Raw genomic sequence first — 25,861 nt, 5'->3', positions numbered from 1 at the left:
TTAGCAGTGCTGTTGGAACAGTTCCCCAGGTGCTGTGAGGGTTTTCGCTAGCCCCTTGGTAAATTTCACATCAGGACTGGATGATTTTCTGAAAGAGCTGCTCTGGCTGTAGCAGTAATTCAGGAGGATAAACCAGTTTCTGGTTTCTGGGGACAAGTCAGACTTGACAAGCACAACCCCATCCAGTTTTATAGAACATAAACTTTGGTTTTGTCTCTATATGGAGCCTGCAGTATCTCACCTGCTCTTGCTGGAGTACTGAAGGGTTGCTGGGAACTGGCAGAACAGGGCTCACTTTGGTGATGTGGGAGCTGCAGATGGGCTGAATCACCACCAAGCAATGGGTGATATGGTCATGGTCGCTGCTTCTCATGGATGAGGCACAAGCTGTCTTCTGTTCAGATCAGGGCAGGAAGGCTCTGTCCTGTGTATTTCTGGAGAAAATCGTGAGCACATGGGTGTTGTGCTGGGGTCCCCGTCAAAACCCCTTGCTGCAAGAAGCCAGAGAACCGTGCTGGGAAGCAGATGATGCAGGTGTTACAAAAACAAGGCAGTTTCCAGCTTGTTGGAGCAGCGCGGTTTTCTTGATAGAAACCCATGACTTGGAAAGGACACCTCTAAACATGTTCTTATGTGCATATTTTTATTTCTTTGAATCTAACATGGTGAGGCCTGGCAAAAAGGTATCAGGTGCCAAAATGAGGTGTGTGTAGGTGATGAGTTGTCATGGCTCAGCTGAACCACTGCCAACCAGAGCAAATAAACGTGGCCTGTGCAGCTGAGGCTTCGTCCTGGGTGAGTAACTCATTCGTTCTCTGCCTGAATGCCAGGCGTGTCTGAGACAGGGACCTAAATACATCTCTAAGCTCTAGGGGCAGGAGAAGGCTGGGAAGGAATATGTGTGTAAGGGGATTTCTAGTGGCTGATTTTGCAAAAACAAAAAGTAGTTTTTGCCGCATCAATCCTCTGGGACTGTTGTCAGCGCAGTGCATGGCCAGCACAGAGCTCAGAGCTGGCTTTGCCAGCCCCTTGCAGCTGTGGGTGGGTTAACTGGAGATGAGTCGAGCCACCCAGATTTTTGAGAAAGCAGCAACCAGATGATGTCGTGCCTCGTGGTGATGCCACACAGAGGGATCAGGGTGAATCAGGCTGCCTTTGTCCCTTTGTCTTCATCCACACTGCCCAAGCTCAGGCTCTGCCTCCACTCCCTCCGTGTCCCCAGTGCCATGCAGCCAGGCAGTCCCTTGCAGCCTGCCCCTGACACTCTGGGAGGACCGGGGCAGCTCTTGGCTGCCTGGCATCGATCCTCAGCATCGCAGCGGTTACTGAAGCCGTCTGTGACAAGAAAACCTTGGTCTCTTCCCGGGATGCTGGAATTGCACGGGGTGTCACCCAGATATGGCACACAGCACGTGTGCAGCAGCGGGTGAAACAGGCAGGTGCTGTGTTACTTCTTGCCAGCTTTGTCCTGCTGATTGCAGACTCGCTGCTGGATCACTTAGGTCCACTGTGATTATCTGGGAAGAACAAAGCAGACTTTATTTGGTAAGAACTGCCCATGGGTGATGTGACAGCAGCAACCTGTCCTCCCCTCCTTCTGCTGGACTCAGATCAACTTTTGCACCTGGAAGCAAGGTTTCTCCTAGCCCAGGGTTTCCCATGGCAGGACCCTGAGACCTGGGAGGGTCTCACCTTAGGGTACTTTAGGGTACCTTAGGGTACTTTTAAAACCAACTGCTGCACCCTGTAAGTAACCTGCATCGAGGTTACTGCAAGCTAAGAGAGGGGGAAAAAATATTAATGCTGTATGTGAGTGTCAGCATATCCAACTGTCTCCTCTGTTGGGGTGTTTCATCCGTTGTCTCTCTTCTTTGCAGCTGCAGAGCTACTTTGCTGCCTGTGAAGATGAGACGCCAGCCATCAGAAACCACGACAAGGTCCTGCAGCGGCTCTGTGAACATCTGGACCATGCTCTGCTCTACGGGTAAGTGTTGAGCCTGCCTTTGGGTTTCCTGCACGTGCTTAGATGCTTTTCACTCTGCTTTGCCTGTGGACATGCACATAGCATGTTGCAGGGGCTCGTCTCAGCATGGGGAAGCTATCTAGGCAGCAATTGGGATGGGGATAAGAAAGCCCTCACTTAACCTTTTCTGGGCCCTTCTCTTCTTCCAGACTGCAAGATCTTTCCTCGGGCTACTGGGTGCTGGTCGTGCACTTCACCCGCCGCGAAGCCATCAAACAGATAGAAGTGCTTCAACACGTGGCCACCAACCTGGGACGCAGTGAGTGTTTGCAGACACTGCCCTGCCTCTGAGGGCAAACTTCAGCCTGGGAACATCCAGCAGGCAGCCTGGGAAGGTTGTAGTGGCTCATGCACAAGGGCTGAGGACCAGGGGGCTAGCAGGCAGCTTAGGGCTGAGTCCAGCTCACCTTGCTCAGGCCCAGCAGGTGGGAATGCTGCTGTCCTGCATTATGGCTCTAGAAATATCGCAGCCTTGTCTCTAGGTCAGACTGCTTCTGCTGCCACGAAACCAAAGCAATCTGCTGCGCTGTGCTCTCAAGAAGGGTTTATGGCAGATAGGAGACATCACCTCTCTTGCCCCAGAATGTCTCACTCTAGCTGTCGTTTGCCTGATGCTGCTTCTCCCTTGCTGCAAGATCTCTGTAGCAGATGTTTGGGACCATCAAGGCCACAGGACGGTCGGTGCCCAGAGACCTCCTCTCTGCCTGATTCTCCCAACACCCTTCATCTCCCACGTCCTGTACCGGTGAGAGCAGAGCTGAGCACAGCCTCCGCCATCACCTCTCTGCTCCAGCCTTTATGTAATACCTCAAATTGCACCTGTGATGATTCAGAGCGATTCTCCCTCCGTCTCTCCTGGCTGGTGATCCTGCTGGAATTCCCAGCAGGGCCCCATCACGCTATAGGGGTGTAGTTGTGTCCTCTTCTCTACTGGCTGCCATGCACACTCTTATTCTTCTTTCTACTGCAGTCATGAATCTGTCCATTCATCTCCCTCTGGCATTCTTCCCACAGATTTTCCCAACAGCCAGTTGCTCCCCTCAAATGATATGAATGTGAATGAACAATCTCATGTATTTTAACAGATCTGTGATTATTTCCAGGCTTGCTTTGCTTCTCAGGCACTTCCCTGCAGTTCAATCCCTCTTCCGCTTTGTTCACAGGCCGGGCGTGGCTGTACCTAGCCCTCAACGAAAACTCATTGGAGAGTTATTTGAGGCTGTTCCAGGAGAACCTAAGCCTGCTGCATAAATACTACGTCAAGTGAGTATGCTTGCTCATTCTTTTTTGGGGCTCTTGTTGGCATCCCTCCTTGTCAGAAGCAAGAAATGCCAGTGTGGGAGCGAGACGTTGGTCAGGGTCTGATCATTTGCAGAGGTGTTGTGTGCTTAATGCAAGGATCCCTGATGTGGAGGCACTGTCCTAGAAGAGATGCTTCCAGGCTCTCTTATATTTACTGCTTTTATTCCCAATCCCAGGCATATTCTTTATACTCTTCCATGCCTTCCAAGAAGCTCTCGACCCAGCTCTAGTAGACACCTGAAAATCTGGCTCTAGAGTGACTTGGGGACAGTGTGTAGTAGATGCTTGTGTGCTCTCAGAGCCTTAAGCTCAGCCGTTGCTCTTAGAAAGGTGGCAAGCAGACAGCCTACAGCTCTGGGGCTGCTCACAGTGTAGCTCAGGGACATGTCACCAAAATTAAGAAAACAGAAGTTGTTTTTTCTCTTTTCCACAGCTCTAAAGCTCTTCTGTTTTATCCGTGTTGCAGGAATGCCCTGGTTTGCAGTCACGATCACTTGACCTTGTTCTTAACGCTGGTGTCTGGGCTGGAGTTCATCCGCTTTGACCTGGATCTGGTGAGGGGCAGCGTGTTACCTGTCTGCCTGCTGTGCCTCTGGGGGCAGCGGGTGTGTTGAGTGGGGTGAGGGGTCCTGGCTGTCACACATCCCACTGCCTGGTCCAAGGCACTTTTTCGCTGGCAGTCCTCTTGTTGAAAATGTGATGTTCCCAGATTGACAGGGGTAGAGGGGAGTCACATTTGCAAGTGTGGTACGAAGTGCTGGCATCCCTCTAGGTAAATAGAGGTGCACACAAGGCTACTGGCTGACCCTCGGTGTCACAGTGAAAGAGGAGGGAACTGTCAGGTTTCCTGTGAAAGAGGCAGAAACGGACGGTCAGAAGCCATTCAAGGCAGTGCCATCATTTCGTCTGTGCAGTTGGCTGTGTGCGGTGACTCAGATCCTGACTCACTCCACGCTCTCCTCTGCAGGATGCTCCTTACCTGGATCTGGCCCCGTACATGCCAGATTACTACAAGCCTCAGTACCTTTTAGACTTCGAGGACCGCCTGCCCAGTTCCGTGCACGGCTCGGACAGCCTGTCTCTCAACTCCTTCAACTCTGTCACCTCCACCAACCTGGAATGGGACGACAGCGCCATCGCTCCCTCCAGTGAAGGTAAGTGGTCTGAGAGAGCAGAGGCAAGGCACTGGCCTCCTGTTTTTGTCAGGGCTGTGTGTTCCCTCACTGCCATCAGCTGAGCTGCTGGACCAGACAAGCTACCAAATGATGTAGCAAATGATGGGCTGGAAGAGACCAAAGAGCCCCAGAAATCAGGCTGTGAGCCTCCCCCATCTTGCATTAGGAGGTACAGCCACAGGAAATGTGGGGGCAGTGCTGTGCTGGGATGTAAGCTGCAGACACATGTTGCCTCCAGCTGGGAGGGGCAAACTTCCCATGCTAGTTACCTGAGGCTGCAGTTCCATACAAGGGTGTGTTTCTGTAAGAACTGGTGAAATCTCCCCATGGGGTGAAAACTGTGCCCATTTCTGACCATTAACAGTTCGGTATGCACGGCTGCAGAGGACCTTTTCTAACTGCTTGTTTTGCAGTTGAGAGACACAAATAATTTGGAGGATATAGAGAGTAGTTTCCAAAGTCTTCTCTCCATGTCTGAGGGAAAAGCAGCCAGTGGTCTCAGAGATGCTGTTTTTTTTCTCTTTAGGTATCTTACCTTGAGCAGGCTGATGAGTTGTGATGCTCGCACCCTTATGTGTATCACAGAGGGCTTGGCCATGTTGGGGGTTGTTCCTGATGAACTGAGGAAACATGTGCCTTGTGCCTACCTCCTCAGCCCACTTCAGGCTGGAACAGGCAACTCTTATGCTACATGAAACATGTTCACAAAGGAACATTTCAGCCACTGTTGTTCCTAATCCAGAATACATTGACCTGGTTCCCTTTTTGATGCCAGTTTGAGGAAAGCAGGATCAGGAGATTCTGGAATAGATGGGGTGCAGTGAATTCAGGACTGCATCCACCTACAGTCAGGTTCCCTCTGAGACAAGGGTCTGCCAGCTGCCTTTTATGTGCAAGGACTGCGGTCCAGAGGAGGAACAGCCCAGGAAGCAAGATGCCGGGATGGGTGTTAGCATCATTTTAGCCAAGGACTTTGAAGTATGGCACTGCTTTGGGCTTTTCTGTGGTGTCTGCACATGTGCTGCATGTGTGAAAGGGTTTGCTTTCAAAGAGAAAGCAGCGAGGCCTCTTGGCTTGCCAGGGTGCACAAGCCAGCACCCTTCCCTGAAGCATTGCATAGCACTTTTGTATCAAAGTCCTGTGTAGCTGTCCTTCCCAAACAACCCTCAAATCCCCTGCCACGCATGACCAGCCTGTTGGTAGCACCCCAGGTAAGTTGGAGACAGTAGAAGAAACCTAGCAGTAAAAGTCATGGGAGGAAGCTCCTTTATCCCCAGAGGCTGGGAAAAAGCAGCATTCATATTTCACTGCGTACTGCACCCCCTGTCTTGTACTCCTGTTTCTCCCTTGGCAGAACATGTCTTGGTGCCAATGCACCTCCTAACTGATTGGGCAAGGGGTGTCAAAAGATCTGGCTACATTCACCAACACACTTGGTGAATGGAAGCTTGGTGCTCAGGTGGGGTTTGGAGTGGAGGTCCAGGAGATCTTGGAGCTAGGTTTTGGCTTTGGCCTCATCACAAGCCATTCTGTGTGTCCAGGCAGTAGCTGTGATCTGTGCCTCAGTTTCCCCATGAGGAGAGTGGTTTGGTGCTGGTGTAGAAATGCAGTTCCTTATTGTGAGACCAGGGAGGTGGATGTGTGAGAACCCCAGGGAGAAGGCAGTGCTGCTGGTCCTCCAGTAGGGAGCGGGTTGGGGGTCCAGTGTCTGTCTCTGTTTGAGCAGCCCCTTTCATCTTTGTGGTGTTCTGATCCCATTTAACTTCATTAACCATTTCACTGCTCGTCGTTTCAACAGGAGCATCTCCCTTCCCTGGGAATGTAGGTGGAGTTGGGGAGTTTAGGATCAGAGGACAAGCTTTGCCCTTTAATCAGACCCCTGGCTTTGCAAACATTAATGAGTCAAACAACACGGTATCTGTGGGAGGTAAGTGTGAAGTGGGGAAACTGAGGCACAGAGCACTGAAATTGCTTCCTGAAGGGGATCCCTGGCTAAGAATGCAAGCCCTGTGACACCCACCATTTCTTTGTTTTAGCTTTCCAGCAGCTCTCCTGCTGGGGCCTTCATCCTTTGCTGGTCACATCCTAGCTCCTGCAATGCATCCAGCAGTAACAACTGCTAGTGCAGCTGGTTTCCATTTGCATTTGTGTTCCCCTACTATGTTCTCATGCGTTTCAGATACCAGTGGAAGATTATTTTGTTTCTCTCCCTTCCCATCTCCCTCCCCAAATCCCTTTTACACTCTCCTCTGTCCCCCTCCCTCCCTACTACTTGTATTTCTAATCCTGAGTTTTATCCCTCATTTTTGTAGATTATGATTTTGGAGATGTCATTCCAGCAATGCAGTCCATGCCCAGCAGAGACTGGGAAGGTGGGACATACTCATGTGTTAAAACATTTTATTTTTCTCTCTGCATTGCTGCCACCTGAAGCTTGCTGCATGCTCCCCTCTTCACTTCTTTAACAAACACACACCACATCTCGATGGAATTCAGTAGCAGCAGAAGGAAATAGAAAAGATCCTTCGGGGGGGGGCAATTGTGTTTCATCTCCTGTGAGACCATGCGCAGAGCTTTCCCCAGCTCCTTGTGTATCCGGACATGTTCACCTGGCCATATGTCCTGGAGCAGAGGGGTGTTTTCCTGCCTCTGACTATGCCTCTGTGTCTTCTAGATGTCTTTTGCCCTTGCGCTCTGCGCAGCAGATGTGAGGCTGAAGTTTCAAGTGTAGTGCTCTGCCTGCTCGGTGCGTTATGGCCTGTGTTGGTAGAGGAGCCTTACACCACATTACAAAAGAAAAGTTGCAAAATCGCCTCTTCTTTGGAGCTGGCATGATCCATTCAGATGGATCAGCGGCCATCTGAAACGTGTGACAGTGCTCAGCTGATCTGACACCAGATCAGCACACACAAGGTGCTGATTGAAAAACTGATCCATGTTCATTGATTTCCTGAAAGTCCTGGAAAACGGATGAACTAATCCTGTCTACTTTATTTTTGGGCCTTGTGTGGAGATTAATCTGGGACGTTTTGTTTTCCTTGGACCCTATGCCCTGTGTCACAACATCTCTCTTGAAGCCATACCATGCACTACATGGCTGGGCTCAGTTTGGGTTACTATTTTTTGGTTTGTTTGTTTGTTTTTTCCTTTTTTAGTACTTTTTACACCAACATGTCAGCTATTTATGGCCTTCATGCTCAAGAGCATACACCCATTTTAGAGGAGTTTGTTCTCCTTGCTCCACATGCAGTCCATAGACCCCCTGTGTATCCTTTATGCTTCACAGGAGTAGGAAATCTCTCTGTTTTACCCCTGGAGCAAATACACTCACACTTTGTCCTTTGTAACTAAAAGCTGCAGCCAGAATTACTTTGGCCAGTGCTACCTGAATATTTGGGAATACTCTGCCTGAATTCCATGTAGATGGCTCTTGGGCTCTAACACACTCCTCTCATCTTCTTTCTTACCCCACGTATAGAGATGCTCACTTTTGTCATTGTGGTACAGTGTGAGCTGGGCACGTTGCCTTCAGCTTCTCCTCCCTGCAGCAGGGACAAGGACTGGTGAGCTCCTCCAAATCCAGTTTCTCTGTTCAAGCAGGGTCTTGAGTGGCAGAAGTGGGCTTGGGTTGTCTCTGAGCACCTGGGTAGGTCACGGTGGTCATAGCTGGTCCAGTGTGTCCCTGACACCTGAGCATACATCTAAAGGGAACAAACCATGTTTCCAAATGCAACACCCAATAAACGACCTAACTGTGGGTGCTGTGTGCAGGCTGGGAGCCACCAGGGGACATTGGACACATCCCTCTAGTTTTTGGAGGTGTATGCAGGTCCTGGTTGCAAAGTGGTGCCAGTGCAATCTGCCACTGCTCCAGGCTCAGGGCTGTTGAGGCCAAGCAGACCTCAGCCACAGCTAACTTGGTGTCTTAACCCCCCAGGTGAGCTTCCTGCTGCGTTCCTTGCCATTTATACACAGAGCAGGGGGATGAGAAAGTTTGACCTGTTCCCTGTTTTTCAGCATTTGGAGCGAAACTGTCTTTTGGACAAATATATATATATATATATTTTTGTCTTAACAGAACCAACAATGTTTAGGCAAAGTGAGATTCTTAGAGGCTAGAAAATGAAGGGGCTGAATATCTTCTAAACGTTTTATTTTTCCCTCTCCTTCAATGTGGTCATTAAAAAATGTACCTCTTTGCTTCCTTTTATACAGTTTACGCACTCCGTACTGCAGGACAGGCATTTCAGCAGGAACAAAGCAGCATTTGGAAATTGGCCCTCCCAAAACTGCTTTTATTAGATCTTATTTTTACTAGAGGCTTAATTTCCTAACTCAGAACCTACACCCCCTGAATCAGTCTCCTGGCGTTTTCATTCAGAAGGGGTTTCCCTGCATACCATGAGGTTTCTAGTTGTTTTAGGGAGCGAACGGTGTCGGGGAGGAGAAAGGCATGGTCACCTTCCTCTAACCCTGACTTTGTGGATGATAATGCTGAGCATGACTGCTGTAGCCCTTCTCTGCTGCTTCTTTTACTTCTGAAGACTAACATGGGCCAGGCTGGTTGTGCTACAACCTGTCTGTGCAGCCTGCTGTCCTTGGGAATGCTGTGTTCCCTTCTCCGTGCTCCAGTCCCCGTGTTGTGCAAGCAGAGGAAAGCAGCCGGCTCCGTCAGGCGTGCCGTAGGGACCATTGCTTCACGGGCTGGCTCCGTGTCTGCCCTTACAGCTGAGCAAGCATCTTCCTGGGACCCAGTTGCAGGGAAGAAGGCGGTGCTGAGCACTGTGGGGAACCCTGTCTGCCTGGCTGAGCCTGCTATCCCAGCCCTGGGGAACTTCTGGTGAACAAGGGGGGCTTCTGACAGTGCATGTGCAGCCATTTGGTGTAACATGCTGCTGATCTCCGTGCCTCCACTCAAGGTGGAGGTGCCTGTGACCATTGGGATGGCAACATTGCTCCCCATGCTTGTTAGCAGAGATAAGGAGTCGTGGCAGCTTGACCACACAAGCCCAATACCACGGTAGGTGCAGTTATTTCCACTTAACTTCCCCTGGGCACTTTAGCTGCTGTCATCTTGCAAAGGAGTGCCATGGCCCCAAGACCCCTTGGTTCTTTCCTGGGGATGCTTCCTCTAATTCCTGATCCAGATGCAGGCTCCTGAGTGACCGAGCTGTTATTTCCAAGCATTTTCTAAATTGCAGCGATGATTTTGTACCCTGGTCTCTGTCCTGCCTTGCAAGGAGCCTGCTGTCTGCAGCAATCTCTGAAGTGCTAAGCGGAGCCAACGGGGCTCTGCTGGTGCTGGGGTTGGTGCCTCTGGGAGCAGCGGGGAGACTACTTGGTGCCTTGAGACCCCAGCACGCAGCTTTGCTTTATTTGACATGACTCAGTTCTTACAGGGTGCCCTGGCTGATGCTAATCCCACTTTTCCCTTCTTGTCTTTGCAGATGGAGATCTCACAGACACGCTCAGCTGCCCACGTTCGACTGCCTCGGAGGCAAATGGCAGCAAGGCCTCCATGAAAAGCCCAACGCAGCGCTATAACCCCTTCAACGAGGAAAAAGCTGACACGCTGTCCTCCACTGAGACCACCCCAGTGCACACGGCTTCCCAGGAGAAGGCAGAAGCTACCCCTGAAGGAACAGACCAGTCGGAGAGCTGCACAGAGCTAGAGGTCATCAGGTGGGGACAGAGCTGCCTGGCCTAGAAACACACCCTCCAGAGTCATCTGTCACTAGGGACTGGTGATGTGTCACCCCCTTCTAGCCCAGCAGAGACAGTATCTGTTATGCAGCCTTCATAAAATCAGGAGGCAGTGGGTTTTTTTTTGTTGTTTTTAATTCTAGACACCAGGTGGTCCTCTGTAAGTGTTAGCAGGGCTGGTTGCTTGGGGCCGTGGAGCTACAGACTGGCTCAGCATAAACACCTTTGCCCAACAGTCTGTATTAGAGAGCTCAAAGGACTCTGCGGGCTTTTATTGTAAGCTTTCTCCAGTGGGTGGCAGGTTTGCAGTAACTCTGGGTCTTAGATCTTCCATCCTTCCTCTTGTTTGTCAATAAGCTGGGGCTAAACCTGTTGGGGGAGATGTGTCCACAGACCTGTTGGCCGGTATTTGACTCCTCGCGGAGGGGAGCCTTAGGGGTCCCTCTGAGCCCTTAAACCTAGACAAAAAGTACAAGGCTCTGTCTGCTTATGCCTGGGGATGGAGGCACCCCAAAACCAGCTCAGCAGGCCTGTGCTTTGGTCTCATGCCTGTTTTTCCTGGGATGTGCAGAGCAGACATCTGTGAGATGAGTTACATTGCGCCCTGTGCTCTGGCAGACGTGTGGGAAGGGAGCCACACCATGCTTGCTTCCCAAACAAGAGGGCTGCAGTGCGAAGTGACCTGGCAGCAGCTTGGTGCTGTGGAAGGCCCGAGTATTTCCTGGTGTGCCATTCGTTTACAGCGGGCTGCAGGCTGCATCTCCCTCTTCTGGCAGCTGGGGACATGGCATTCCCACATCCTCTTCTTTCTCCAGAACCCTTGTCCTTCTCCAGAACCCTTGTCCCTCCCCAGTGTCCTGTTCTCAGTGATTCCCCCCACACCAGTTCAGCTCCGTATCCACTTGTGATGCGTTTTGCAGCTAAAGGAAACCCAAGATGCATCCAGCAAGGGAATGCCTCTCTTCTTTCTTTAAATAGGTGGGAAACTGTCTCCATACCTTGTGGTGTGTCTGCCTTCCTTGTGACGGCTGGCATGGAGACTGAGGCAGTGGGGCTCTGTGTGGCTGCACACTGAGCAATGTTCTTGATATGAAAGTTTCTCTGTGATAGGGAAAATTGCAGAGGAAGATTGTTGAAAAAGGGTAGGACCCTTGACCACTACTTGTGTTTTGCACAGCCTAGGCAGGCAAAGACAAGTGATATTTGTGCTGGTCTTTCACCATGCAGGTTAGCCAAGAAAAAGAAAACAGGCAAGAAGAAGAAAGCAAAGCCGGAGGAGCCAACGAACACACCTGTGCCCACAGTGCCCAAGACCAGCACGCAGCAGGCCAGTGGAGACAGCGGCGTGAACGGGCTGAGCGACAGAGAAGACTCCCAGAGGGATGACGGTCCTGCTGCCCCTGCTGGGGAGCCGAGCCCGGGTGGGCAGGAGGAGGGTCGTGAGCGCTCTGCCCTCAGCCAGCTGGCTTTGCGCATCCCTGAGATGAAGGACACGTCCATGGAGAGCGTGGGGCAGCCGCTGAGCAAGGTGATGGACAGGCTCAATGGGCAGCTGGACCCGGGCGGCTGGAACGCCCCCCTCGAGCCTCCCGGGCAGTCCTTTCGGACTGGCACGCCAGGGGAGACCCCAGATGGATCGTCCTCTGGCGACTTTAGTGAGGGGATTTCAGCCCCCATGGACTTCTACCGCTTTACCGTTGAGAGTCCAAACGCTGCTGCACCAGGTGGTGGCCACCATGACACTCCAGGGCCTGGCCAACCGCCACATGTTTCTGGTAGCCCTGAGGCTCCTGAAGAAGAAGAAAGCGGAAAGAGAGAAGCAGTTGGGGCAGTAGAAGAGTCTGGAGGGGTGAGCGTTGAACCCCAAAGTGGTCCTACGGCCCCCACCAATCCTGAGGCTGTCCGTGAGCAGAAGAAGGAGCAGCCCAGCCCTTCTCTGAGCAGCGCCGAGGACTCTGGGGTGGAGGAAGGTCAGGGCAGCCCTTCAGAGCTGACTCACCCCTCAGAGTTCAGGTGAGGATGGGTTTGCTCAGCTCAGTGTACGGAGTCCATGCGAGCACAGAGTGCGTCTTCCAAACATAAACAACTGCCAGTGCTCAAGCTGGTGCTTTTCTCTTTGCCCTCTGTTTGGGAGGGCAAAACCCATATTTTTTCAGGATAAAGATGATGCTTAAGGGGTCACAAGGTGATGGTCGTGGCCTTAGGGGACAACAGGTGCCCTAATAATGCACAAGTTCACTAAGGAAGGGGATTTGCCCTTCCTGGACCTGCCCAGCCCTACAATCTGTGTCCATCCTTCAGCCTCTTCTGTCTCTCTTCACAGGGTGGATAACAACCATCTGCTCCTGCTGATGATCCATGTCTTTCGGGAGAACGAGGAACAATTGTTCAGGGTAAGGTGGGCACAACTGGGGGGGACCCTGATCGATCTCCTGCAGAGGGCCTGCTCTGCCTGTGTTGGCTGTGTACTGAGAACTCCTCTCTCCACGCAGATGATTCGAATGAGCACCGGGCACATGGAGGGGAACTTGCAGCTGATCTATGTCCTGCTGACAGATTGCTATGTGTACCTGATCCGCAAAGGTATCCCACTGGACTCTACGCATTGGGGCTGCTACAGCAGCCTGCAGGACTCTCAGTTTAGCTGGGACATAACCCCTGGGAGGCCTGGGACTGAGGGCTGGAGGGAGCGAGGCTCACTTGCCTGATTCATGGCTTGCTCAGTGATTAGGGCTTCGTAACATCTGTTTAATATCTCTGTCAGTGACATGGACAGTGGGATAGTATGCACCCATGGCAGGTTTTCTGATGGCACCAAGTTGTGTGGTGCAGTCCACATGCTGGAGGGAAGAGATGCCACCTAGAAGGACCTGGGCAGGCCGGAGAGATTGGCCTGTGCAAGCCTCATGAGGTTCAGCAAGGCCAGCACAAGGTCCTGCATCTGGGCTGGGGCAATCCCAAGCATAAATACAGGCTGGACAGAGAATGGTTTGAGAGCAGAATGGATTGGGGCTGGTGCTTGACAAGAACTTCAGTGGGAGCCAGCAATATGTGTGTGCAGCCCAGAAAGCCAACCGTACCTTGGGCTGCATCAAAAGCAGCAGGGCGAGGGAGGGGATTGTCCCCCTCTGCTCTGCTCTCGTGAGACCCCACCTGGAGCACTGCGTTCAGCTCTGGAGCCCCCAGCACAGGAAGGACATGGATGTGTTAGAGTGGATCCGGAGGAGGCCACAAAGATGATCAAGGGGCTGGAGCACCTCTCCTGTGAGGACAGGCTGAGGGAGCTGGGGTTCAGCATGGAGAAGAGAAGGCTCTGGGCAGACTTTACAATGGCCTGTCAGTACCAAAATGGGGCTACAGGAAAGCTGGGGAGGGACTGTCAAGGGGTGTGGTGATAGGATAAGGGGTAATTTAGATTAGAAATGAGGAAGACATTTTGTACTATGAAGGTGGTGGGGCACTGGCATAGGCTGTCCAGAGAAGCTGTGAATTCCCCATCCCTGGAAGTGTTCAAGGCCAGGTTGGATGGGGCTTTGTGCAACCTGATCTAGTGGGAGGTGGCATGGAGGGTTGGAATCTTTAAGGTTCCTTCCAACCCAAACCATTCTATAACTCATCAGTCCTTGCCAGTTCCCTCATGTCCCTAGGAGCAATGGCAGTAACAGCAAGGAGCTCTGTTTAACTTGTCCCCCAGGAAGCCCTGGGATGCGTGCCCTGCAGCTCTGTGCTGCTGGGGACGTGGCTGGGCTTGCAGGTCAATTGCTGCTGCTGTGCAGTGGCCTGGATGCAGGCAGCGCAGGGCTCCTTTGCCCCCATTCATGCTGCTCTTTGTCTCTGTGCCAGGGGCAGCGGAGAAGCCGTACATGGTGGAGGAGGCCGTTTCCTACAATGAGCTCGACTACATTTCTGTGAGTGCTGGGGGGGGAAGCAGGGGGAGAGCAGGGGGTCAGTGCCCACCTCTCTGGCTGTAGAGATGTCAGCAGCAACATGGTGGGGTGTTTCTGTGGGGCTCTCTGCCTATGGGGAGTGTTTTGGCCAGTGAGTTCCTGAGATACAGAGAGCTAAAAGTGCTCCCCCATCACATGCCCCCTCTGTGGATGCCCAGCTTGTTTGTGTCTCTGCATGGGCAGCAGAGCAGCTGCTGACCTCCTTCCCTGGGGCCAGGATGCCAGGTTCAGCCCTGCTTCGCTACCCTTTGTCCTCCGTCTCGCTTCCTTAACCGGTCGTATGTGGCACAGGTTGGGCTGGATCAGCAGACGGTGACCCTGGTGTGCACCAATCGGAGGAAGCAGTTCCTGCTCGACACCGCGGACGTGGCTCTCACGGAGTAAGTGGGTACCACACGGCGAGCCGTGACACCTTCCTCCCAGGGCGTGGGAGCACAAGAGACTCCTATTACACCCCCTCACAATAAATGTCCTACAACCAGCAGGGATTTGGGGTTTGGTTTGGTGCCACTAGCCTTTCTTCACCTTACTGGTTGAGGGAGGTGACTTATGGTCATACTGAGGTCTGGGTTGGAGACGGGTGTCCATCTCCCAGCTGTCTCACCCATCTTCCTGAAGCTCAGACTTTGCAGTCACCGTTGTCTTTGGTCTGTAAGCTGATTTCCAGACCCTTTGGTCTGGAAGACCAGAGCCCCACATGAAAGGGAAACCACTTCGGCATCCGAGCATGTGAAGTAGATGAGGGGCTGTCTGCCCTGGCCTAATCAGGGATCTGTCTCCCTCTCAGGTTCTTTCTGGTCTCCTTGAAGTCAGCCATGATCAAGGGGTGCCGAGAGCCCCCCTACCCCAGTATCCTCACCGATGCCACCATGGAGAAACTGGCACTTGCAAAATTCGTGGCCCAGGAGTCCAAGTGCGAGGTGAGTTTGGCTGTCACGGCTGTCACCAACCATGGTGCAGTGTCACACTAAACACCCTCCCATTCACATCTCTGCCTGTCTCTCGCAGGCCTGCGATGTGGTGGTGCGTTTCTACGGCCTCGTTCACTGGGAGGACCCCATGGATGAGGCACTGGGACCCTCTGCCAACAGCTACACCTCTGCTGAAAACACGGTCACGAAGGATGGCATCCTGCACTACAAGGCGGGCACCTCGTACCTGGGCAAAGAGCAGTGGAAGACCTGCTTCGTGGTGCTCAGGTGGGTGCCGAGGCCATGGGTGGAGGCTGGAGTTGGTTGGGGCTCATTGGAGAAGACATTAGACCCGTTTGATGTTGCTGCAAACTCCTGCTGCCCAGGAGCAGCTTGGGAGGAGGAGAGAGCCCATCTCAGCACCTGGGAGGCTGAGATAAAGCCCCCCATTGTGGCTGCTGCCAGCAGGAACACGACCCCGTGGGGCTGTGTGTGTAGAGGGCTAGGCAGGAGTGGCTGTGGGACCAGCAGAGCTGAGCTGCCTCCAGTGACCATCTTTCATCTTCCTAAATGGCAGCAATGGGATCTTGTACCAGTACCCCGACCGCACCGACGTCACACCTTTGCTCTCCATCAACATGGGGTAAGTAGCTGGTGGGTTGTAGTGCCCAGGCTCGGCAGGGCTCCGCAGGATCTGGGATCAGTAGCTCCTTGGGATGTTCAGGGAGGTGATTTGGGGCAGAGGGTGATACAGGCCATGCTGCAGGGTGTTTGCATGTCAGGGGCTGGGTAGCAGGACTCCCTGCTCACTCCTGGATGCACACAGATTCCTGCTTGGATTGGGCTTGATGCATGCAGCTGGGCTCATTTCCTCCTGCTTTTTACGTGCCAAGCTGCCTGTTTGCTGGGGAGCTGGCCCCTGAAGGGCTGACATCCTCCTCCAAGAGCTACACGGGGACACCTGCACCAAACTCAGCTCTGACTCTACTACGATGTGTAGAGATGGAGGCCATCCTTGGAGCAACCACAAGGGATGTGGCAGCTGGGAAGGCAGCCCCTGCGGAGAACAGGGGTGGTAGACAGCACCGGGAGGGCGGGTGGAGGCAGGGGCTGCTATGAGGATAGTGCTGGCTGGTCCGTCCTGCTGATCTCCGTCCTTTCTCCCAGCGGTGAGCAGTGCGGGGGATGCCGGCGCTCCAACACCACCGACCGGCCCCACTCCTTCCAGGTGATCCTGACCGACCGGCCCTCCCTGGAGCTGAGCGCCGACAACGAGGAGGACATGGCAGACTGGATGCAGTACTTCTGCCAGGCTGTCTCCAAAGGGGTGAGCCGGGGATTGGCCGCAGGCGTGGGCAGATGGACCCCTCCTTCACCCGGAGCCCCTCTGGGCCCAGCCTCCATGGCCCTTCCCATCATCGGGAATCCTGTTCCCCAGGATGGCAAAGCTCAGCCTGAGCACAGCCAGGGTGGAGATGCAGAAGGGACCAGGGAGTGATGTTTTGGGGTCCAGAGGAGGCAGTTTTCTCCTGAGCCAGGAGGGCTTTCCCTCACCAGAGGCACAGGGCCCCTTCCTGCCAGGTTTTAGCTCCCCTTCCCCACCCTGTGCAGGTGATCCCCCAGGGTGTTGCCCCTACACCCTGTGTCCCCTGCTGCCTTGTGCTGACGGACCAGAAGGCCTTCACATGCCACGAGGACTGCCAGACAAGCTTCTTCCGCTCGCTGGGCACCATGGAGCTGACGGACATCACTGCCATCTCCACAGAGGCCGGCAAGGAGTACTGTATCCTGGTGAGTGTGGTGCTCAGGGGCTGGCCCTGCGCTGGGCTAGGACTGTGGTAGTAACGCCTGGTTTCTCTCTCGGTGTTCAGGAGTTTGCTCAGGACCGCAAGCAGTTCCTGCCCCCCTGGGTGCTCTATTTTAGTTGCACTACAGAACTGGAGAGGTTCCTCTCAGCGCTGAACGCTGCGTGGAGGAACATCTACCAGGTGAGTGTGCGAGGCTGTCACACCCTTCCTACAGCAGCAGGGCAAGTGGGGCTCGTGTGCTCTGAGGAAGGTGTGGGTGAATTTTTCCCTGCCTATAGGCAGAGCAAACCCAGCCTTCCTGCGAGGGACAGGAGAACCACAAAGCTGTGTCTGTGTAACCATGGGATGTGGGATTTAGAGCAGGGGAAATGTTGGAGGCCCCCAACAAGCCAGGCCATGAGCATCCAGCACTGACAAAGGAAGTGGGAAAGAAGATGGGTCGGCCCTGTCCCCCTCTGTCCCCAGTATTCATGACACAGATGACTTTTTATGTCTGTTTTTGAGGCGGCTTTGTAATGAGGGGGAAGAGCTTTGGTTTATCCGTGCCTGACTGCTCCGCACATTTCAGGTCGACCTCCTGCACAAGGCCATTCTGGATGCCACTGTCAAGAAGAAGTGCGAGGACGCTCAGAGCCTCATCAACAGCGCCTGGCAGCGCAGTGACAGCCTGTGCCGCGGACGAGCGGAGCGGGACCCCTGGTGTTAGCCCTGGCAGGGGCAGGACAGCTGGTGGGACGCCCTGAGGCGCTTTCAGAGAGCGAGCACAGCACGGAGCCTGTAACCATCTGCCCTGTGGCCAACTGGCACCCCAAACCCTCCCACCATCGCTCGGTCCCCACCAGCAACGTGCCTGCAGGTGAGGATCCTGCACCCCATCCCCGCCACACTCTGCCTGGAGCCGGGGACGTGCAGCACGTTGGCGGTGCCGCCTCAGGGAGAGGCACGTGGTGACCAGACACTTCGCCATGCTGGAGCCGAGGCCAAGCTTAGCCTCTTTCCCTGTACACCCTGCACCCTGCTCGTCATCCGTCTGCCACGGGGCAAAATAATTTGCCTTTCAAGGAATACCGTACTGGTAGGGAGGGCAGGGTGGGAGCGGGGTGGGCTGGGGTTGGGCACCCACCTGTCGCAGCAGGAGTGGCAGTCAGCGAGGCTTTGTTCATTTTAGAACAGGGTAGGTGGCGGACGTGACGAGACAGGAACACTAAATCACTACCGTGCATGTTTTCTCCTTGCTAATACAATCACCACGTACGGCACCGCTTCGTCTCCTCCTTCCCAGCCCACCTCCGGGCATGGGAACATCTCACCTGGAGCTGGTGCATCCAGACATCACTGTGCTGAGGCTGAGATCTGAGGTGGCGGGCAGGGAACGATGGGAAAGGAAGAGGAATTGGGGCCCAAAGTTTGGCTTTGAATATCATGGCTGTTTACGAGCGGTGCGGTTTTAGGAGATGGCAGAGGCTGGCTCAAGGCTTGGACATGTACTTGGACAAAACCCAGCCGGCCCCACGTGCCGAGGGAGAGAAGGGATCGAGTCCCGTGTTCTTCAAATGTCCTAAGGGCTGTTGTTGTCCTGCCTGGGGCTCTTGGCTCGCTTCATCCACCACCGAGGGAGCAGAGGCAGCAGCCCTGTGCTGGACCCATCCCCCTGCCCTCTGCAGTGAGCCCCCTGGGGCACCGTTTGAGCTTTTAAACAATAATACAGAGATCTCATGTAATATATGTTCACAAAGCCTTTTTCTGGGAGGAAACGTATGTGACTGAATGTATCTGTATATACATCTGCTTCCTGTCCCCCTCCCCAAATAAATGTTCATTGGTAACTCGGACCTGGCCCTGCGCCCTGTGGCTGCCTGGGGTCCCCTCGTGTTCCTCCAAGGGCGATTTTTGGCTTGATGGAGGGAGCCGGAGGCGCTGCGGCAGGAGAGGAGGAAGAGGAGGATGGCAAGGAAGCCCCCAGCGGCTTTAACCGTGCGCCAAGGCACCCCCCCCCTCCCAATAACCCCCTGGTTGGCCGCAAGGTGAAACCCAGCCCCGGCTGTAAAATCAGGGAGCGGGGGGGGGGCGGGGCGCAGTGTCCCCTGCAGCCTTTTAGCCCCAAAAGCTCCGATTTCAGGTCCCAGCAGCAGGAGGGGGGCGAAGCCCCTGAGCCCCCGCCGCGGTCCCCAGCGGGGCCGTCCTGGTGCCCCCCCCGGTGCCCGTCCGGCTGGGGGGAAGGCGAGGGGCCGCCCCCGGACCCCCTCTCCCTGGCCTTAATTTTAATTCCCCGGCGTTTTGGGCTGATTTTTTTTTTTTTTTCCCTCCCATTCGCGCCGCGTCACGCGGGGGGAGGGCACCCAGCGGGGATCTGGCTGCGGGGGGGGGGCGCAGCGCCCGGCTGACCTCTGCCCTATATCCCGGCCCCAAATCGGGGGGCGGCGGCGGGGTGGGTGCGGACCCGAGGCGGGAGGGGGGGGCTCGCCCAGGGGCGGTGCTCGAAGCCCCCCCCCGGTGCCCGCAGGGCGAGGAAGGTGGAGCCTGGCGCCGTCCCCGCGGCGGGCAGGTGCTGCATGGCGGCGGGCACCGGCACCCTCGCCCCCTTCCCCGCCGCCCTGCCCGAATTCCCCTGTCCCCCCCAAAACAGAGCCCCCAGCCCCCAGGGCTCCCCGGCCGGGGGGGTTCCTCCGGCTGCCGACCTGGTGCTGGGGGCCGCGGCCGGCTGCATGGCCTGCGTGCTCACCAACCCGCTGGAGGTGGTCAAGACGCGGCTGCAGCTGCAGGGCGAGCTGCGCGCCCCCGGCACCTACCCCCGGCCCTACCGGGGCGTGCTGCGGGCGGCGGGGGCCGTCTGTAGGGCCGACGGGCTGCGGGGGCTGCAGAAGGGCCTGGCCGCCGGCCTCCTCTACCAGGGGCTGATGAACGGAGTCCGCTTCTACTGCTACTCCTGCGCCCTGGCCGCCGGCTGGACGGGGTGGCCCGGTGGCACCGTGGTCGCCGGGGCGGTGGCGGGGGCTGTGGGGGCCTTCGTGGGCAGCCCCGCGTACCTGGTGAGTGCTGCGGGGGGGTGGCAGAGCTGCCCGGGGAGGGGTTGGAGGGCTGGGGAGCCCCCCCCCGATCCTCGAGCATCCCAGCTCTGCATGTCCCCCTGTCCTTGTCCCGGCTCGGCTTTGTCCCCGAAATGCAGGGGCTGCGTTGTGCGTGCTCGGCATCCCCGCTGTCCCCATCCAAGGGTTGCCCCCAGCCCCTTGGTTTGTCACCCCCCCCCCTCCTCCTGGAAACCCTCGCACAGAGCACCCACTGTAAGGAAATGTGGGTGCTTTCCCCCTTTTTGGGGGGTCTCTCCCTCTCTTGGGGCACAGAGCGGTCGCGGCTCAAAGGTGAGGGCACTGCAGGTGCCGACGGGGCCCTTTGCCCTGGGGCGGGAGGGGAAAGCGGGGTTCGAAGTCTGGGGAGGGGGGCACAGCTCTGCGCCCCCCCCAATACATCTGGGCACACAACGTCTGCTGGAGGGGCTCAGATTGACCCTAAAAGCTGCTTTTTTGGCACTAAAGCAAGATGCTGAAGCCCCGGGAGGGATACCAAGCCCTTCCTGGTGTTTTAGCATAGGGGCAAGGGGGGAGGAGGGGAAATTTGTCACCTGCCGTCACCCGGTGTCACCGTCCCCGCAGGTCAAGACCCACCTCCAAGCCCAGACGCTGGCGGCCGTGGCCGTGGGCCACCAGCACAACCACGAGGTGAGCGGGGTCGGGGTCAGGGGGACACGAACCGGTGGCACTCCCGCCGTGCGCACACCAGCAGCAGGGAGGTGGGGGGGTGACATGGATTATTTTGGCCAGCGGCTATTTAAAGCTGCTGTTTGGCAGCTCGACCCACACGGGTGCTATAAATAAACGGCGCGGGCTGCGCGGTGGCGCTCGGAAATAATTCACGTGACGTTTGCGGGGTGCAGCGACACCAGGCCCAGTTCCACCCGCGTGGTCCCCGCGGTGGCTTTGTGGGTGAAAGCCAAGGGGGTTTGGGGCCATCACCTTTCCCGTTCACCCCAAATTTTGCCTCTTCCCAGAGCATCTCGGGTGCCTTCGAGAGCATCTACAGGCAGCACGGCGTGGCGGGGCTGTGGCGGGGGGTGTCGGGCGCTGTGCCTCGCGTGGCCGTGGGCTCGGCCGCGCAGCTCGCCACCTTCGCCTCCGCCAAGGACTGGGTCTGCGAGCACCAGGTGAGTACCCAGCGATCCTGCACCAGTATCCAGCAGGATCCTGCACCAGTATCCAGCACCGGTGAGCATCCGGCATGCACCGGGTCCAGTCCCCGAAATGCCTGGCTCGGCTGACGGCCGCCGCTTCCCGCAGTGGTTCGGGGAGGGCAGCTGGGCCGCGGTGCTGGCGGGGGGCATGGTGAGCGGCGTGGCTGTGGCGGTGACGATGACGCCTTTCGACGTGGTCAGCACCCGTCTCTACAACCAGCCTGTGGACGCCGACGGCGCGGTAAGGCCCTGCGGGGAATTTGGCTTTTTTTCACCCCAGGATGCGTCCAGCGAGGAGCTGCAGCCGCCTCCTCTCTCCGCAGGGCAAGCTGTACCGGGGTTTTTGGGACTGCTTTGTGCAGATCTCCAGCAAGGAGGGGCTGCTGGGCTTGTACAAGGGCATCGGCGCTGTCTACCTCCGCCTCGGCCCCCACACCGTGCTCAGCCTCTTCTTTTGGGACGAGCTCAGGAAGATGGTGCAGCAGCAGCCGCCCCCTGGGCCGTAGGAGCTGGCGGCGGTTAATAAAGGGATTTTTTTTTTTTCTGTTTCGGTGGAGCTTCAGGGTCTTTGGGGGGCTGGGGCTGGGGGCTGGGATCCTGTGCGAGGCCTTCTCAGCACATCGGGCTGCAGGATTAGGCTGAGGGTTTGGCCAAATGCACCAAGCGGGGCCGGGAAGGATAGCGGCAATGCCGGGGGTGGCAAGGAAGGATGTGCGTGTTGCATTTCAAACCTTGCCGCTGCCCAAATTTCCCCTCCATGGGGGCTGGAGGTGCTGCCTGAGCCTGGCTGCGCCCAGCGTGGCGGCTCCATCGGCAATGATTTACCAGCCCCAGGGAGCCTCCGCCCGCAGACCTTTGAGCCAGGGCCTGGCTGCGCCGCGGCTGCTCCGCGCTGAGAAATGTTCTCCCTGGGGTCCTGGCTGCCGGCGTGGCCCGGGCTGGCGTGGGGCTGGGCTCTGCTGGATGCGCTGCTGCAAGGTGAGAGCCCGCGGGGCGGCACGGGGCCACGGGGATGGGGGGACGCGGTGACCCCCCTGCTGCTTGTCCCCACAGGGCTGGTTGGTGCCTGTGCTGTCTCGGTGCTCTGCAGCCTCCTGAAGGTTTATCTCTACATCCAGTGTCTGAAGTAAGCTCCCATCCCTCCCCCTGGGATTTGGTTTGGGGCTTCTCCTCTTGGGGCTTCTCCTCTTGGGGCTTCTCCTCTTGGGGCTTCTCTTGGGGCACCTGCTTTTGGGATCCATTCTTAGGAGCTGCTTTAAGCACCCATGGGTGCTAAAAGGTGACCTAGGGATGCTGGGGGCTGCGCCTTCCTCTCCCTGCTGTGGGCAACCCCATCCTGGTGTCCCCCTGCTGTCACCAGTGACCCGGCAAGGCAGGAGCTGAAGGCAGCAATCGGGGCACAGCGGCGGGCGCTGGAGCTGCTGCAGGTGCTGGTGCTGACGGGCGTCTTGGCGCTGGTGGGCTCCCGCGTGGCCGCGCTGGTGGTGCTCGAGTTCTCCCTGCGTGCCGTGTCCGCCCTCCTCTCCCTCAGTAAGGTGAGTGGGGCCGGGGAAACTGAGGCACGGCAGGGTGGGAGCCGCACAGCCCCTCACTGCTCGCAGCGCCCTGCGGCACTGAGGAAGCTGTACAGCACCCTGGTGCTTTGCAGCCTCCATGGGGAGGATGAGGTTGAATTTGGGAGGAAACCATGCGTGGCTTTGCAATGGTGCAGCCCCTTGCTGCTCTGCAACTCCCACGGGGGCTGCAGGGGCTGGGCATGGCCCCTCACTGCTTCACAACACCCGTGGGGAGGGCAGGGGATGTGGCTGGAGGAGGACACACGTGGCTTCGCAGTGGCGCATCCTCCTGCTGCTTTGCAACACCCATGGGGAGGATGAGGGCTGCAGGCATGGGGAACGTGGGGGCTGCGGCACGGAGGAGCCCATCCAGGGCTCCGCACCCGCGCTTTCTCTCGCGGCTTTGCACCCTGGGCAGCTCCTGACGGCGCCGTCCCGCTCTCGCAGGGCACCCACAGCAGCCAGCTCCTCCTGCTGTGCCAGTACTCGCTGGGCTGCGGCGTGTCCTGCGGCCTCAGCTTCCTGCTGGAAGGGGCTCCCCACGGGACGAGCAACCTGGCGCTGGCGGCAGGCTTGGCGGGGCTGCTGGCTGTGCACGCCCGGCGCTTGGCTCTCCACACCTGCAGCCTCTACGAGCTGCACAGCCGGCAGAGCTACTGCGGCGTCTGCATGCTGCTCCTCACCGCCGGCCACCGCATCCCCCGGCTGCTGCGCAGAGCCCTGGTCGTCACCTTCACCGTGGCCGACCTGGCCGCCGTCTCGCTCATCAACCGCGATTTCCTCTCCACGGCGGAGGCCGTCCGCTTCTGGACGCCGCTCACCATCTGCTACACGCTGCTGGTCATCTACATGCAAGGTGAGAGGCGGGCGGCGTGTCGTAGAGTTTTGGGGGAACCCAGATTTTGGGGACAACCCGGCTCAGGCCATTGCTTTGCAATACAGACCCCGAATTGTGGGGATCAACCAGCCAGGTTGTTCCCCTTTGGGGTAGCTCTGCCACATAGAGCCCAAGTTTTGGGGACAACACAACAAGGAGATCATTTGGGTTCCCAACAGTTTGGGGATGACCCAACCAAGGACATTGCCTTATGGGGAGGCTTTGCAGTAGGAACCCTAAGTTCTGGGGACAAGCCAACTGGGAGGTCATTTGGGTCCCCCATTTTTTTGGGATGACCCAACTAGGAGGATGATTCCCCATGGAGTGGCTTTGCAATAGCGACCCCAAGGAATCTGGGGACAATCCAACTGGGAGGTCATTTGGGTTCCCCAAATTTTGGGGATGACCCAATTGACATATCATTTTCCCATGGGGTGTCTTTGCAATATGGATCCCAAATTTTGTGGATGGTGCTACCTGGAGGTCATACAGTTCCCTCTAAGGTTTTGGGAACAGACCAACCAGAAGGTCATTTGAGTCTCCCCATATTTTGGGGACAACCCAATCAGGAAGTCATTTGTTCCCCCAAATTTTGCAGATGACCCAACCAGGAGGACATTTCTCCATGGGGTGGTTTTGCAATAGGAACCCCAAAGATTTTGAGGACAACCCAATTGGAATGTCACGTGGGTCCCTCAAATTTTGGAGATGACCCAACCAGGAGGTCACTCGGGTCCCCCCCAAATTTTGGAAACAAGCCAACTGGGAGGTCATTTCCACGTGGGATGCCTTTGCAATAAGGACCCCGTATTTGGGGGTGACTCAACCAGGAGGTCACTTGGGTCCCCCAAGTTTTGGGGACAACCCAATGTTGGATGAACTTTCCTGCTGTGGACGAGGCCACCCTGACTCCGTGTCCCCGCAGAGGAGCAGCGGCCGAGCGGAGGCGGGCAGGCGGTCTTCCAGACGGTGCTGGTGCGCATGGGCGGCCTCTTCATCCTCCTCCTCACCGTGGGCCGCTGGGCAGACATCCTGCACGTCCTCCTCTCGCTGCTGGGCGAGCTCTGGTGCCTGCTCCGTGCCGGCGTCCTGCTGGAGGCGTGCCGGCGGCAGGTGAGTGCCCCCGACTCAGCCCCGAGGCCACGGTGAGGGGCTGGCGCCCGCCTTCCCACTTCTCTCCCCTTCGTCTCCCGTAGGATTGCGCCCAGCAGGGATCGTCCTGAGAAGAAAGGCGTAAGTGGGGATGAGAAATGCGGGGTGGCTTCACCCAGCTCCCCAAATTCTCCCCACTGCGCTGGAGAGCCCCTGTGGGGACCAAGGGAAGAGGGCTCCTGGAAGGCGCTCGACCCCATCCCGTTGGACACGTGGGGCTGGGGGGACGCTCACACGGCCCCTGTTTTTGGGGACGACCCCACAAGGCTGTGATGGTGCTGGGGGGGGGTTGGCTCCCTCCTCCTGCTCAGAACATGGGATTCTGACGGATATCCCTGTCCTCAGGGGGTGCGTGGCCACGCTGCCATGGTGTGGGAACCTCCAGGGCTTTATAAAGCACAGAAAATAAAGTGTTGTTTGTTTTTTTTTTTTCTTTTTCTTTTTCTTTTTTTTTTCCAGCAAATGCCTGGGCAGAGCAAGCTGGGGGCCCATCATGCTGGGAACAGGCTTGGGGACAGCCCCAGTGGAGGGAAACTGAGGCCCAGAGGGGGTGTCCCCACCTCCCTGAGCCACCTGAGCCATGCCAGGGGGCACCTGGCCCTGTGCAGATGGGGTGTGGGGTTTGGGGTGGGAAGCCCCTGCCCCGGGAGCTGGCACTGGGGGCACAGCAGCAGAGGGGCTGGGGCTGTATGGGGCATCTGGGAGGTGCACTGGGGGTGCATGGGGCATTCTGGGGGGTGTATGGGGGCATCCTGGGGTACTTGGGGTGGAACGGGACATCCTGGGGGCTCTGTGGGGGCACAGGAGGCATTCTGGAGCTGTGCAGGGGCACACGGAGCAACCTGGGGGTGCATGGGGCTGTATGGGGACAACCCGGAGATGTGTGGGGGCATGTGAGGCATGCGAGGGTTGGGGTGGGGGGGCGACCTGGGGGCCCTGTGGGGCACACGAAGCACCCTGGGGCTGTATGGGGGGTGCATGGAGCTCCGTGGGGTGCTGTGGGGCGTCCCGGGGCTCTATGGGGGCACCCTGGGGGCGCATGGGACAATCGGGGAGGGGAGGCAGTGCATGGGGTAACCTGGGGGTGGGGGGTCATCCCCCAGCACCCAGGGACCCCCTGGAGACCTGAGGGGCCCCCTTGGGGTCAGGAAGCTCCCTAGGGTCTCACGGGGTGGGGGGCAC

General features: G+C 56.7%; 3 protein-coding genes across 9 annotated transcripts in view; all 3 read left to right on the top strand.

Moving 5' to 3' along the window:
• The window catches only part of PLEKHM2 (pleckstrin homology and RUN domain containing M2), a 30,653-nt gene extending 11,952 nt beyond the window's left edge, over nucleotides 1-18,701 (top strand). The window contains exons 2-21 of one of the 4 annotated variants that reach the window (XM_027443120.3): nucleotides 1,878-1,984; nucleotides 2,173-2,282; nucleotides 3,187-3,286; nucleotides 3,792-3,879; nucleotides 4,293-4,479; nucleotides 6,299-6,427; nucleotides 6,813-6,872; nucleotides 9,948-10,182; nucleotides 11,431-12,216; nucleotides 12,527-12,596; nucleotides 12,696-12,786; nucleotides 14,047-14,111; nucleotides 14,442-14,530; nucleotides 14,938-15,070; nucleotides 15,159-15,349; nucleotides 15,639-15,704; nucleotides 16,229-16,388; nucleotides 16,673-16,852; nucleotides 16,933-17,049; nucleotides 17,438-18,701. In XM_027443120.3, coding sequence (XP_027298921.2) covers nucleotides 1,878-1,984; nucleotides 2,173-2,282; nucleotides 3,187-3,286; nucleotides 3,792-3,879; nucleotides 4,293-4,479; nucleotides 6,299-6,427; nucleotides 6,813-6,872; nucleotides 9,948-10,182; nucleotides 11,431-12,216; nucleotides 12,527-12,596; nucleotides 12,696-12,786; nucleotides 14,047-14,111; nucleotides 14,442-14,530; nucleotides 14,938-15,070; nucleotides 15,159-15,349; nucleotides 15,639-15,704; nucleotides 16,229-16,388; nucleotides 16,673-16,852; nucleotides 16,933-17,049; nucleotides 17,438-17,575 — 3,102 coding nt within the window. In that variant the 3' untranslated portion in view covers nucleotides 17,576-18,701. The remainder of the gene's footprint in view (nucleotides 1-1,877; nucleotides 1,985-2,172; nucleotides 2,283-3,186; nucleotides 3,287-3,791; nucleotides 3,880-4,292; nucleotides 4,480-6,298; nucleotides 6,428-6,812; nucleotides 6,873-9,947; nucleotides 10,183-11,430; nucleotides 12,217-12,526; nucleotides 12,597-12,695; nucleotides 12,787-14,046; nucleotides 14,112-14,441; nucleotides 14,531-14,937; nucleotides 15,071-15,158; nucleotides 15,350-15,638; nucleotides 15,705-16,228; nucleotides 16,389-16,672; nucleotides 16,853-16,932; nucleotides 17,050-17,437) is intronic. The other 3 variants (XM_038166681.2, XM_027443124.3, XM_038166682.2) reach the window with 3 other exon arrangements.
• Nucleotides 18,702-19,227: 526 nt separating this feature from the next.
• On the top strand, nucleotides 19,228-21,640 carry SLC25A34 (solute carrier family 25 member 34). Its single transcript, XM_027443139.3, has 5 exons — nucleotides 19,228-19,898; nucleotides 20,520-20,585; nucleotides 20,915-21,067; nucleotides 21,201-21,335; nucleotides 21,418-21,640. The coding sequence occupies exons 1-5, from the start codon at nucleotides 19,422-19,424 to the stop codon at nucleotides 21,598-21,600; spliced, it is 1,014 nt and encodes a 337-aa protein (XP_027298940.1). The 5' UTR covers nucleotides 19,228-19,421; the 3' UTR covers nucleotides 21,601-21,640.
• A 10-nt stretch (nucleotides 21,641-21,650) lies between these two features.
• Nucleotides 21,651-25,843, top strand: TMEM82 (transmembrane protein 82). 4 transcript variants are annotated; one of them, XM_038166687.2, is made up of 6 exons: nucleotides 21,651-22,220; nucleotides 22,455-22,629; nucleotides 23,098-23,506; nucleotides 24,453-24,640; nucleotides 24,724-24,760; nucleotides 25,139-25,843. In XM_038166687.2, the coding sequence occupies exons 1-5, from the start codon at nucleotides 21,994-21,996 to the stop codon at nucleotides 24,748-24,750; spliced, it is 1,026 nt and encodes a 341-aa protein (XP_038022615.2). In that variant the 5' UTR covers nucleotides 21,651-21,993; the 3' UTR covers nucleotides 24,751-24,760; nucleotides 25,139-25,843. The 4 variants fall into 4 exon arrangements, with proteins under 4 accessions (XP_038022615.2, XP_038022613.2, XP_038022614.2 ...); XM_038166686.2 differs by lacking the exon at nucleotides 25,139-25,843 and having other exon boundaries at nucleotides 21,652-22,220; nucleotides 24,724-25,110; XM_027443140.3 differs by lacking the exon at nucleotides 25,139-25,843 and having other exon boundaries at nucleotides 21,654-22,072; nucleotides 22,148-22,220; nucleotides 24,453-24,746.
• The last annotated feature ends 18 nt before the right edge of the window (nucleotides 25,844-25,861 follow it).

The sequence above is a fragment of the Anas platyrhynchos genome, chromosome 22 (assembly GCF_047663525.1).
Source record: "Anas platyrhynchos isolate ZD024472 breed Pekin duck chromosome 22, IASCAAS_PekinDuck_T2T, whole genome shotgun sequence".
Taxonomy (NCBI): domain Eukaryota; kingdom Metazoa; phylum Chordata; class Aves; order Anseriformes; family Anatidae; genus Anas; species Anas platyrhynchos.
The sequence above is the reverse complement of the archived record's forward strand: the minus strand, read 5'-3'. Positions and strand labels throughout refer to the sequence as shown.

What these genes read in the sequence shown, in the direction of transcription:
- TMEM82 (XM_038166685.2), top strand. Translation starts at nt 21,994, where the DNA reads ATGTTCTCCCTGGGGTCCTGGCTGCCGGCGTGGCCCGGGCTGGCGTGG. An exon ending in CTCTACATCCAGTGTCTGAA is followed by an intron (nt 22,221 to 22,454) that starts GTAAGCTCCCAT and finishes TGCTGTCACCAG; the next exon opens with TGACCCGGCAAGGCAGGAGC. An exon ending in CCCTCCTCTCCCTCAGTAAG is followed by an intron (nt 22,630 to 23,097) that starts GTGAGTGGGGCC and finishes CCGCTCTCGCAG; the next exon opens with GGCACCCACAGCAGCCAGCT.
- SLC25A34 (XM_027443139.3), top strand. Translation starts at nt 19,422, where the DNA reads ATGGCGGCGGGCACCGGCACCCTCGCCCCCTTCCCCGCCGCCCTGCCC. An exon ending in TGGGCAGCCCCGCGTACCTG is followed by an intron (nt 19,899 to 20,519) that starts GTGAGTGCTGCG and finishes CCGTCCCCGCAG; the next exon opens with GTCAAGACCCACCTCCAAGC. An exon ending in CTGTGGACGCCGACGGCGCG is followed by an intron (nt 21,336 to 21,417) that starts GTAAGGCCCTGC and finishes CTCTCTCCGCAG; the next exon opens with GGCAAGCTGTACCGGGGTTT.